At 42.2% G+C, this 13226-nt stretch overlaps 1 protein-coding gene across 7 annotated transcripts; it reads right to left on the bottom strand.

Annotated features, from left to right (window-relative positions):
- LOC8084876 (chromatin modification-related protein eaf-1) lies at nucleotides 706-13015 on the bottom strand. 7 transcript variants are annotated; one of them, XR_002450716.1, is made up of 12 exons: nucleotides 12753-13015; nucleotides 8414-8668; nucleotides 8126-8341; nucleotides 5856-8034; nucleotides 5420-5776; nucleotides 5134-5265; nucleotides 4947-5035; nucleotides 4650-4813; nucleotides 4454-4562; nucleotides 4268-4365; nucleotides 2860-2955; nucleotides 706-1131 (listed from the first exon to the last, which is right to left on the bottom strand). XR_002450716.1 is itself a non-coding variant. In XM_021455179.1 (10 exons), the coding sequence occupies exons 2-9, from the start codon at nucleotides 8618-8620 to the stop codon at nucleotides 4487-4489; spliced, it is 3420 nt and encodes a 1139-aa protein (XP_021310854.1). In that variant the 5' UTR covers nucleotides 8621-8668; nucleotides 12753-13015; the 3' UTR covers nucleotides 4108-4365; nucleotides 4454-4486. The 7 variants fall into 7 exon arrangements, 1 of the variants encoding a protein (XP_021310854.1); XR_002450717.1 differs by having other exon boundaries at nucleotides 2888-2955; XR_002450713.1 differs by having other exon boundaries at nucleotides 706-2955; nucleotides 12641-13015.

Here is a 13226-nt window from a genome sequence, read left to right as displayed (position 1 = left end):
CTGCGGCGAGCGAGCGTAAAGCGAGGGCACGAGCGAGCGTGTGCGAGAGGCGTTACGACTTATACGAGCGGAGCAGCATGCCAGCATTGGCGTTTAATGCCTGGAGATGCGAGCAGGCGTCTTCTAATGCAAACGAGCGGCGCAAATCCTAGGCGAGGTATGCTCGGGTCAAAAACCACCCTTGGGAACCAGGACGTCGAGTATTTCCACAACCGCGCTTGCTCCAAAACATCCGGTAAAACGGATAGGGAGGGAGTACACATAAAAATATTACTCAGACAATCCTAAATTATAAGACATTTGACTTTTGTGTTATCAAGTTTGACCACTCAGTTTTATTTAAAATTTTATATAAAATATCACTTATTTTGTTGTGGCTTAATTTATTAATAAAAGTTATTCGAGAATAACTTAAATTTGACTATATTTGTATATTTTTTGAATAATACAAGTGGTTAAATTTAGAGTCAAAAAAGTCAAATACCTTATAATTCAAATTCAGGATAAAGGGAGTAGTACTTATCAAATTTGACACTGAAAGACTCCTCAACAGGTGAGAATGACTTTCAGGTTTCAAGGACAAAGTGAGTGGTTACAATGTCCACATGCAAGTAAAGCCAAAGTCCAATACAATAACACAAGTCGCTTCTGTTTCAGGGATAAAAAAACGGGGGCACGACATTGCATCAAAATTACTCAAAAACATAGCTAAACGCTACAAAGTAGAATTTTTCATATAGAAATTTTGAAAGAATACCAGAAACTTCATCCATGCCCTTAAGAATATACTACAATAATTTACATTCGAGTAGGTTAATTAGTCGTCATACACTGAATGTTACATCGGTTTCTCGCACTGAAACTTTTATTAAAAAAAGTTTTACGAATACAAGAGTTTATTTACAAGGAGCAGGTACATTAATTAGTAGGTGCACTCTATTGAAACGAACATTGTTATATTTATTTACACTGCAAACTTGTATAGAAATATTTGTGAATAAATTACAAGAATTTTCTTTTACACCTTGGGTGCATGTGCATTAGTTGGTAAGGAACGAACTACGGGATGGGAATTTTACAATTTAAACCTCAGCAACAGTACATACTGGAGTCAGTCAAAAACATCCGATGCTGGCAGAAAATGAGGGCGTGGTCAGTTCGTTCAAACAGTAGTCGGCACCCAGGCACATCCACCATCTACAAGAATCCCAAAGAAACACAGAAAACAGAGGCAAGAAACACAGATCGTCTACATTATGACAAGCACAAACAGCAAATAATGTCACCAAGTTGCTAATTACTAGCAAATTGAATATACTGCACTGCAAGTTACTATTGTAACAGCAATCCGATTGATAATAGTGGTATAATACTATCACGCTGCAACATTTCGTTTCCTTTTACTATTGACACTAGTGACAAATGGCACCAGCACCAGTGATTCTAAAATTCATTCAGAGCTAAATAGGAGAAAAATCCAAGATTCAAGAAAACAGACTTTTTGGCTGGATCCTTAGAATATGTACTACAAAAATGCTTGTATTTAGCATAGTCTACTAACCTCAGCTTCAGGCAATTAATACCAGATCAGTCTATGGGTCAAAAACTGAGTGGAACTTACATGTTTTCATTATTACCCACCATAGATGAACCCAGAGTTTGGGATTCCAATTCGTAAGTCATCATGGTAGCCAACCCCATTCCAATCAAAGAAAATAAATAGGCAGTGCAAATCATCTTAGAATGATTTCTTGTCGTTGAGCAACGTAAAATATGTCATGTAATTTTGAAGAGGGAATAAATCTGTAGCAAATTCATTTGCAACCAGGCAACCAAATTGTGCATGCAGCAAAAGGGAATAAATATGTGGAGGCCTTTTATAGTGTAGATTGGTCGTATCCAAACTAATAGCAAGGGTAGTAGAGTGGAAAGCATCAAGTTCTGAACGATACTATCATCTTGCTAGATAACCTTTCTACCTAGTTCTATAAAAAATCTAGTATGTCGAAGAGGTTACACATGTGAACGACAACCCTGTGAGTAGTTTGGACAAAATCCATGAGCAGGTGGTTTTGACCAACCAAAATGGCAAGTTTGGGCTGCAACTGATTGTGACTTTTAATCCTGATGCAATGCAAATGGACCAGGGTGTTATCCCTGAAACTCTAAAAATAAAGGGTCGCTACACACTTATCTAAGTATCAGAGTATGAAAGGGCAAGCTTCCAGCTGTTCAAGTTGCAGGGTAAACGAAGGCGTGTCGTGAAAAAGCAACAACTGGCTAAAAAGAAATCCACTAAGCAAGATAGCTAGCAAATTACTAAGCATTTTGACACTTCACTAGGAGGGTGAAGGAAAGTCATATGAAAGTGATCCTAATTGAAGCAAAAAAATGTATAAAACAAATCTAACACCAGCCAACCTGTGTTTGGGAGAAATATATTCCATGTTACGCCAAACCAGCTTTATTTGTTTGATTGGGGGTTATCTTCTGTGGGTAGCGCTACCAGGCAGCTAACTAAGGCTGGAAAGTGATCAAACACACAATGGGGCAACCAATTGCCGATCACATAAATTGAGTTCAACCAAGCCGCCATAATATCACTCCTTACCCAGAATGAATATATACATACACAATCCATTAGTTTACACATAACTATATCTTATGTTGTTTCCTACGAACAAAAGCATAGCAGTTCATAATGTCCTCACAATTATACAAACTGTAAACTTTAGTGTTCAAGTAATTGCCAGGCCACAGATTGGCTTCAGCACTTTAGTCATAATCCATATATGAAAAACTTCTGTCAAAAAGTTTGAAGTGCATTGTGATAAAAGCACAATACCTATCTTTCCTTACCAGCATTATCAAAGCATGTCATCCTTACCATCGTTAGGCAAACATGCAAGTATGACAGGAGCCCTCTGCTGGAAATTATCCTACAGTTTCCAGTTTCTGCTTAGCAAACAAACAGCAAAGACAGATGATTTAAAACAAACATCTAGAGAAAGGCCACCATCAGCAAAATAACAAGCAAACAATCACATCAAACATAACTGAACATCTGTCCAGCAGTAGTGAATTAGAAACTTCAGTATTTTACCCACAACATTTAGTGCCTGTAGGAACATCAAACCTATGATAATAAAACTATTACTATCTCGAATAACTAACTAGAAGTGAATAATACAACTCCAGTATCGGTATCAACAAGCTCTGCATACATGATGCGCGTACCAGTATTCATATGAAAACCAAGATAGCTTTCTTTTTCTTCTATATTTGAGCACAACTTATACTTTGGTTCTATATTTGAGCACAACTTATACATGTCCCAACTCAACCTCTTCATACTCTGTGTTTCCTTCCAGGCTTCCAAGCCACCCTTTAACACTAATGGATCCCTCACAGGCACAAAATAGGCAACCGCTTTAATGAGATTATTTAGTTGATTTGGATGGGCTTTGTTGTTGCCATGCAATGACATGTCAACAACTCTAGCCCATCTGCCCATGTGTTTAATCAGGAATGCAGCACTTTTGTCCTCCCTTGTTTTGAATGGGAACATATCACGGAATCCGCATTCAATAATTTTAAAATATATGATTAAGCACATTGGGCTTAGTGATGTAAAAAAAGACATTATTTATATACCACGCCCTTAGATTTCTTGGATTCAAACTATGCAAAACTAGCATAATTTTCAGGCACTGAAAGTACCTTTAACATGTTTCCATTAGCCCCTTACCAAAAGAATCCAACAAAAGAATACCATGTTATGGATGTCTGATGACACAATTATAGGCCTTGTTTAGTTCCTCCCAAAAACCCAAAATTTTTCAAGATTTCCTGTCACATCGAATCTTTGAATATATGCATGGAGCATTAAATATAGACAAAAACAAAAACTAATTACACAGTTTGTCTGTAATTTGCGAGATGAATCTTGTAAGCCTAGTTAGTCTATAATTGGACAATATTTGTCACATACAAACGAAAGTGCTACAGTGGCCATTTTCCAAAAATTTTTGGAACTAAACAAGGCCTAAGTCGCATTGTAAAAGTTTCAGTGTGGTCTATTATTAGGTTGCCATTAGACAAAGCATGAGCCTAGTTAAAAGAAACAGGATTCATAAATTATCACATACAGAAGAAGGGTACTAGCATGTTAAGCAATTCCAGAACAACTTCAGCAAAAACACATGAAGTAAACATAGTCATGTGAACTCTGCAGATCAACATGGCAACAAAAGTTTGGGACCATTACAAGTTCCACTTCAAATACGCTGAACCGCATGAACAGGATGTCTGAAGAGATCTCAATTCTCGATTGCCTTTGAAACGCCCATAAGCACCAGTAGCAACCTGGAAAAATATTAGGAAGTGACCAATTGAACCATGTAGGGGCAAAATGTCTTTACTTGTGGATCACAATAGAACAGAGAGAACTCACCTGCAAAACTATATCAAGCTGAATCAGGTAACACTAGCGTCTATTCCCACGAAAATGGCCCTTCCCAGAAACCTTTTTGTTGTTGAATGACTTGGGGCCTCCATAATTCCTGAGTACAGAGTACAGAGTATCTGAGTTTATAAACAGGAAAATGCTTCACTTTAGAAATTCAAAATCAAATTATTTTATATCTCACAGTTTTTGCCTCTTTGCAACATCTTGCTTCATTTTCAGGACAATGTCCATTGCACATTGCTGATGTTCCCTTGTTTGTACATGCATATCCAGATTATCTGCGCTCCCACAGTTAAACATGCATATTCGGCACCAACCAGAATTCCCATTTCTCAAGAATCCACCCTAAATGGAAGAACACTCAGAAGTTTAGTAGCTAAACAATACATAATCAGCAACAATAATAGCATACATAGGAAGTGCTAATGCATTGTGACAAAAAAGAATAAATTCATGTAAAAAGGCACTGATAACCCACCAAACCAAAGTGTGCTGCAGTTTTAGGAAATCCATGCTGAGAATAGTCACCGACAAGATGAGGGTCACGGTCACCTGGATGCATGTCACCTGCAAAGTGATGGCTAGAAGGTTCAGTTAAATGCAATAGTCATTACCATGGGGTTCTCCACACCCAGCATGTAGTCTAGTGGAACGAAAAGAATCACCAAGATTGAAAGGAGCTGGACGGAAGTCTGGACCCTCAAAAGAATGTTGTAAATTCCCAGGAAGGTTACCAGAGCCGAGCTGGTTTTTAGGGAGGCCACCAGGACCGCCACTTGTCCCTTGAGCAAATGGGCCTGAAAACATTAAAACTCAATGGAAGAACGTCATTGGCAAATTTAAGGTTCAAAGTGTCATAGCTTTCATTCATATAACCAAAAGACCTGCTGCCATTGAAGTATTCTGATTTTTTCAGTTATTAATTTATGCATATCGCTTCAAAATCTGTACCTGGGTTTCTGAAATTAGGCATTTCAATAGCCCTGTGATGATCAAATTCTGCTCCATGTGACAGGAAGTCAGGGTGACTGGCAGTTGCATTTTGCTTTCTTGGAAAATCCTCATGCAAACCTGCACTTCTATGGTTTGGAAATGGAGGCCTTCCAGGTACTGAATCAAGGAAACCATCAGGTCTACCTAAAGCTCTCTCAAAATGTCTAGGGTCCCTTTGCAAGCCCTGACCATCCAGGGGGGCTGGCGCCGGAAAATGTTTCCGGTCGTCTTTGATATTATCATGTCTTCCAGGATATGCTGCACCCCCTGAAGTGTTGAACCTCTCACCACCAAAGTCATTGCTGTTCAACATTCCTGGACAAATGGAAGTTAGGTCAGCATACTTGCAACAACCAAAAAAAAAGGAGTATTTGCTTATGATCCAGAATATTACCAAGAAGATGTGGCTGGCCCAAACGTTCAAGATCAAAAGGAGGCAATACTGCACCATGATGTCCAGGTAATGCGCCAACCACATGAGGTCGAATACCATCACCAGGTCTGATACCCCCAGGCTGTGACATTGGCATCTGAATCTGGTTCTCTCCAAATGGCCTTGGTATCGTTCCAGAATGAAACAAACCATATGGTTGTTGCAACGGAGGACGGTTATTTTCAGAGAAACCATGCTTATGACCAGGATTCATCATATGCTGAGGAAGCAATTTATCTGGTCCAGATGGATGTTGTGGTACCACACCTGGGGGCACAGAAGAGCCCAGTGCCCCTGCATTTTGCAGTGATGCCTGCTGAAATGATCGTCCTTTCTCATGATTAGTAGATGCATCTGAAGCCTTATGGTCTTTGCCTCCCTGCACAATTGGACCCTGTGAATTACCTGCCTGGTCAGTATTCCCATCCCTCCTAATTGAACCATCAAAACCGTGTAATACAATCCCAGTCTGCCCTGCATCTTTTCTAGCACTGACAAAACCATTCTGTTCGCTGTTCATGTTTTCATCACCCGATTGTGACTTTGTAGGTCTCATGACAGCTGACTCAGTACCGCTATTTTTATTTTCACTGACAGCAGCATTAGTTGCATTTTCTGACTTCCCTGATTTTGAAGTATTTTTTTCAAGATCTAAAGAACCTTGCCCAATAGGGTGCACAGCAGCAGGCGACTCAGTTCTAAGCACTGCTGGCTGTTGATGCTGAAATTGCTGCGTTGGTGCAAGATGAGTTATAGATCTGCCAGCTGAGGTTTGAACGTGTTGTCCAGTATTGCCAGTAACATGCTGTTGTGTATAAGGCTGACCAGGTTGGGAATGCACCTGTTGTGATGAGGAAATTGCTTGCTGGTATGGTTGAACTGATTGTGAGGAAACAGATGAGTGTGCGGGCAATCCCTGTGGTGGTGCCTGGGAAGGGATGTTGGAATACATTGGTGGCCACTGAGCATGAGACCCAATATGTTTTTCATGTTGTGTTGTATGTTTGATTCCTTGAGGCTGCAAAGCTGGCTGTTGGCCTGGCAATGGAGGACGCATCGGTGCAGGATGATGAGAAACATGTGCTTGTTGGTGAGACACATGTGCAGGTTGCAAAAGAGCACCTTGTGGTGTTTGCTGCTGTGTATATGAAGCATTCTGGGGGCGCATATGTGTTTGTTGAGGATAGGCCTGAAGTTGTGGGTAAGCTTGCTGCTGGACATGTGGAGGCTGGAGCTGAACTTGAGAGTTTAGCTGCATCTGAGGTTGAATATTTTGCTGTGGAGGTAAAGCTTGCAGATGTGGATGTTGTTGCTGTGCAAAAATATGCTGCTGCTGCGGAGGTTGAGCTTGTACATGTGGCTGCACTTGATGAGCCGTTGCTTGAGTAGCAAATTGCTGGTTACCAACTTGAGTAGGAGCAGATGGATGTGTTGCAGTTTGTACTTGAAGACCAGATGGTTGGAGAGGAACTTGACTTGGTTGGAGCTGTGGAACTTGGGCTGACTGAATTGGTTTGTGAAGCTGCGACTGACCTGCAGGTGCTTGAACATGGGAAAGATGAGGGTGACTTTGGGGTTGGGGTTGAACCGGATGCTGCTGAAGCTGTGGTTGACTTGTCAATGGATGGACCTGGGGCTGACTTTGGGCTTGCATCATCAGCTGGGAGGACTGCACTTGAGGCTGAACATAGGAAGCAGGTTGTGCAGATCCTGGCACCACATTTTGGGACAGTACTTGCATTGGAGGTTGCATGTATTGCTGATACACCTGCTGGTATTTGTCATACTGTTGATATTGCTGCATGTAAGGGTTGGATCCAGGGTGCTGCTGCTGGTAGTATTGCGAGAATTGGAGCTGCTGCTGCTGGTACCACTGCTCAGCTGTTGGAGTTTGAGAAGCGGGAATAGATGCAGCTGAAGAAGGCACTGCTGCTGTGGTTGCACCAGCTGCCCCTCCGGTTGCTGTTGCAGAATCTGTTAGACCTGTGGCTGTAGTTGAAGACGGCTTTGGTAGGGTTGCAGCTGCAGGTGCAGCAGATCCAGCTGAGACAAGTGATGGATCTTGGGTGACTGGCTGAGTTGTTGTCGCTGCTAGCTGCACCTGACTACCATCAGCTTGTTGGGTTTGAGATTGTAAGCCCTGCAAATAACAAAAAAGGTAAAAAGAAACCGTCACTTACAGCATAGTTCTAGACATCCATAAGAAGTTACTGAAGACATGATGGACATACATGGCAGAGTTGAGCATGTTCTTGCACTTGACGATGGACAATTTGTGTCCCACAACGATTGCAAACAACAGGAGAGTTACCATATGCACAAGTAGCACCATGTGTGATACAGGCAGATAGCTCTCCATGCCATTGGCAGCCACTCTTATTATACAGGCAATAGACCGCGACTTTGCCAATAGTCTCAGCAAGGGTTTTATTTGATTCCATAAGAGGCTGTAGATTGCAAATGTGATAGTAAGAGGAGAGCCATTACTCCACATACAAGAACTCATTGAATATGCATACCTTCGAATCAGCTTCTGTTACAAGGTATCCATCATAAGGACAAGCTTGTGTGGTTGCCACTACATACGCCAAGCAGGATTTGCAGTAGAGATGTGTGCATTGAGTTTGTAGGGCCTCATTGGGATATACGAGTGTCCGGCAAACAGGGCAGAAATATTCACCAGGAAGGGATTGAATACTCAAGATACATTCATTATCAAACCCCATTGCTGAAACTTGTCAAACTCTGCCCAGTGCCCCAGTCAAATATCAAGCCTGCACAAATAAATGCATAAGCTTAGATGCTGCGCATGTGCTATGTGCTGAAAAGGGGGAAAGAGAGGGGGGGGGGGGGGGGTGCATGTCAACTATTCGGGAAACAGCAAAAACAGAAATACTTCATTATCAAAAACTTCTTGATAGGACAGCATCAGCAAGTTACCAACACGTGGCAGTCACTCTACAATAACAGCAATAAACACACATAAACACACATAAAGAAAAAAGATTGAACTAAAAATACAACATCTTACAAAGTATATTCATTTATTCAAACACCTTGTACAATATAGTTCCAAGTAAAAAAACTCAGAAAAAATATTTCCTACGTCCTAACCAAGTATTGCTTCCAACATAAGAGACGAGCAAAGAACATAAATAATGTCCTGCCAGTCACATTCCCCTATGGGGCTGCTTCATTCACAACCGCAGATGTGTTGTGAAAAAAAAATGTGGCAAGAGGGTATTTTGGCAGATGAACATTGACAGCTGCGACATGTGGCAAGTGCTTTATCAGGTATCACCATGTGAGATAGTCTGCTTACATTTACAAATCATGAAACAAAAAAATTGTTTGTGTTCTACCACAATAGGAAATTGGCACATAGATACAGAATGCAGTCATCGGAGAGAGAGAAAAAACAATTGATATGCACAACACAAAAAAGTGCTGGCAGCCAATAAATGCAGCAAAAGAACAACATCAGCAAACAGATATCAGTCAACCAAATATATGGAAGGCCAATAGCTAGCTGCTAGCCCACCTACCTCGTGTGTACCTGCCACGTAACCTGTTTAGTTGCTATCAGGCGCTAAGAACCACTCCACCCCTGCCTAGCACTTTACAGTGAACAAATGATATCTCCCGAACCAAAGAATCAGTCCCTGCCAAGTTCAAGGTCTGCGCGTGAAATTTAGGCAAACAAAGCAAGCAGCCAAGCACAGTTGAGTCGAGGTTGAGGATGAACCCCTGGCTGGTGCTGCTTGAGAACCACCTGCGGCCACTGCAGCTTGACTGCTTGAGTGCAGGCACAAGGAAGTGAGCTCCTTCCTCGCGCCCATCCTCAAGCAGTCAATCTGCAGCAGCGGCAGGTGGTCCTTGGTGGAGGGGAGGAGGGTGGCTGGGAAACTATTCATCTGAGTGGCTTAATTGGACAACTAATCATGATTAGTCATCCATTAGTCAGGACAAAAAGGTTTCTAGTCAAGGTAATCAGATCAAGGGTCTAATCAAGGTCCATGTTACAATAAGGATGACTAATCGCAATTAGTCATCTGATTAATAACAGTGAGCACATGTATGCAAAAGAAATGCTTCAGTATGAAGAAATGAGGGTGCCTAATAGCTTAAAAGTGAATTTACATATGTGTTTATAGAAGGGTTCTCATGTATGCATATGACAACATTAAGGATTAAAATGGCAAGCTAGGCAAGCAAAAGACTGACCAATGCTTGCTGTTTAAGTGCTTTTGTGGACAAAATCAGTGTTTCAGATCGCAGAAATTAAAGGGTGGGCACAGAAAATAGGCTAATGGAAGTTCACCTGTAACACGGAGCACATGATATTCCTCATACGGGGAGTGTTCTAACATTTTAAGACTAATAACAGCAGTAGGCCAGAAGAACAAGAGGGCAAAGCAAGGATCATAGCACACTTCAAATTAAGTCATCATCAAGAGATTAATAACAGCAACAGGCCCACAACCCAGAATTTTTAGGGTGCACATCACTGCAACTAACTAAATTCGCGTACTGCTCACTCAACATCACTGCAACCTTTCTGTCCTCTTTAGGACTACAAGGCTGACTCCCTCCTGCTGTTTCTCTTCTTTCCCTCTCTTTCTGTACAGTTGTACAGCCTGTAGACTGTAGTCCTTTCCGTTTCTCCCTTTCTCTCTGTACAGTTTATTTATTTGATTTATATACCAACAGTGGGGGCTTCCCCTGCTGTATTTATGGCTAAAAAAACAGATTAGTTAATGAATTACAACTAGTAGCTAATAATTTGGTCAAGGACAGCGCATGTCTGAATATTTTTACCATATTAGTAAACACTAGATAGCTGTCAAGTGTGACTTGGATTATTTCGTAATGGCTTAACAACCAGCAAAAGAATTATTCTTCTCTTGAAAGGGAAAGCACTATGGACCTATTTTGACCATAGTCACAGGGTTCAGGGACGAAGCCGCGAACCGCGTACCAGCTACGCCAACTCAAAGCGAGGTACAGGTACGAGATGGGTCGACGTCCCATTTATGGACGGGTCGATGCCCCATTGCAGCAGGGTTCAAGAAGGGACGAGTACCAATCCTAGACGGCGAGATGCAGATGAACAAAGGCTTATGGATGGGGCTTGAGGTTCCACTCGCTGGCATCGCCGCTGGCCCGGACGTGACATCACTGGCATCTCCGTCGACGGTAAGATTCAGGACAGAGGCAGCACCGAATCAGAGGTGCCCCACGCTCTATGGCGCCGCGCCGCCGTCCATGCTTGTGCTGGTGACTGGTCGCTCGCTCGCCGGGGGCTAGACAGCCGCCGCACCTCATTCCCGTGAATGGCAGACAGGGGATCCCGTCGATTGAGCATGTGCTTCTCTAACTTCTATTTGTTTTCTAATGAGACTGTACAAGTTACACACTTTCTTTTAGTTTTTGGAGGAGAAAATTAGTGTCGCATGTGGTGGGACATTTCCCTATTTCCCTTCGTGAAAAAAAAATCCTGTGATTTGTTTCCTAATGTATAGTCTTAAAAAAGGAAAAGAGATTCAGTTCAAAAAAAACTATATATGATTTGTTTCCTAATTTAGACTGTAATCAACAAGTCAAATGCAAAACCAAGAGATTGAAAACAGATCCTCATGTCCCAAATCAACAAGTCAACCACTGCAATACATACAAGACTCCATGCTTCGTACCGGGATCATCGACCCATAGGCTTTGGGTTCATGTACCAAATATTTGGTTCTCATACCGCAGAAATATACCCTCTTCATACCACATTTTTGTTGAGTGTCGACCCGCGTCCCTCGACCCGGTCGACCCAGAATTCTTGTGACTAGATTTTGACAAGCTAGCTACAAACTGTCACTAGATGGAACCAGCAACAAAGGTGTACACTCTGTGGTTCTCGTAATCAGTGGCAGAGCTTCTCCCGGGCCAACTAGGTCATGGCCACCCCTGAACTTTTGTGAACTCCATTAGTTTCAGCCATTTGACTTGATAACAATAACAGAGTAGTACTGTTCTTTAATGATTGGCCCCTGCTGGGTTTAGGTCCAAGCTCCACCGCTGCTTGTAATGATATACATCTATAAAATACATAGCAAAAGTATGCTTCTGTACAACTATTTTCTACACAATGCTACTCTTAATCATTTTCACACACCTTTTTTTTGCGAACATCATTTTCACACATCTAAAGAGGTGCCTAACAAGCGTGATCATGTAAGCAGGGCATCATCCATCCCATTCTAAAAAGCTTCAATAATGGATAGATAGGATAAGTACCTCCTAAGTATCATTCAGACTAAATCAAATTCTGAAGGCCACAAATTTAAAAGATGGGATTTTAGACTAAAATAGAATTCACATGACGCATAGATAGAATAAGTATCTCCTCTGTATCATTCAGATATTAAATAATTCAATAAGGTATTTGCACACATGAGCTTTTCAAATTCTAAAGGTCACACATCTAAGAGACGGAATTTTAGACTAAATAGAATTCACATGACGCATAGATAGGACAACTATCTCCTCTGTATCATTCAGATATTCAATAACGGATTTGCACGCATGGTTTTTTTCCAAAAAGTTCGTGATGTGACCATGAAAATAACATGATTTTGCGTGCTATATAGAAACTTCCGTTCCATCCAAGCACGGGCGGACCCAGTAAAGGACATGGGTGTACACATGTACACCCAATAATTTTTTGCAAAGCAATAGAAGTTAGTAGGCATATACACCTGTAATTAGATTCAGATCCGATCACCAGCGGAGCCAAGGCCCGGCCACCCTGGGCAGCTGGCCGGGCTCCCACGGTACAGCAGAGGCGGGAGGGGAGAAGGAGGTGCGTACGCAGGGTTGCCGACCGGTGCGCGGAGGACGGAGGCGAGGGCACGAGGCGACTGGCGAGAGGCGGGAGGGGGAGCCGCCGACGCCGCCGCCGAGCCTGGGACTGCCCCTCCGTCGCTGGACGCCGCCGAGGGGGAGCCGATCCGATGCCTGGGACCGAGCGAGTGGGGAAGGAGCAGAAGATCTGCGCTGAGGGACCGAGCGTCCGAGCCTGAGCGGCGGGCGAGACGACAGACGAGTTCAGGTGGCAGGCCAAGGTTAGAAAAAGCGGCGGTATCTATAGGGTTTCACGTATCTGTACGGCTCCCATACCTAGCTTAGGTGAGCACCTAGACTTGCTACATATGTTATTATTTTTTAGATAAAGATGGAAAAATATGGACTTATATAAAGTTATAAAGAAATATTAAAAAAGGCCCAGTCCAACTTATCTATTACACGTTATTTTTATTAATCTTTTTAACCTAACTCACTGCT

The sequence above is a fragment of the Sorghum bicolor genome, chromosome 3, assembly GCF_000003195.3.
Source record: "Sorghum bicolor cultivar BTx623 chromosome 3, Sorghum_bicolor_NCBIv3, whole genome shotgun sequence".
Lineage (NCBI taxonomy): Eukaryota > Viridiplantae > Streptophyta > Magnoliopsida > Poales > Poaceae > Sorghum > Sorghum bicolor.
The sequence above is the reverse complement of the archived record's forward strand: the minus strand, read 5'-3'. Positions and strand labels throughout refer to the sequence as shown.

Excerpts from the sequence above, each read along its gene's own strand:
- LOC8084876 (XM_021455179.1), bottom strand. The coding sequence starts at position 8,620 with ATGGGGTTTGATAATGAATGTATCTTGAGTATTCAATCCCTTCCTGGT. Across the intron at positions 5,777-5,855 it reads GGGCCAGCCACATCTTCTTG|GAATGTTGAACAGCAATGAC; the intron begins GTAATATTCTGG and ends CCATTTGTCCAG. Across the intron at positions 5,036-5,133 it reads TCCAGCTCCTTTCAATCTTG|GTGACATGCATCCAGGTGAC; the intron begins GTGATTCTTTTC and ends ATCACTTTGCAG.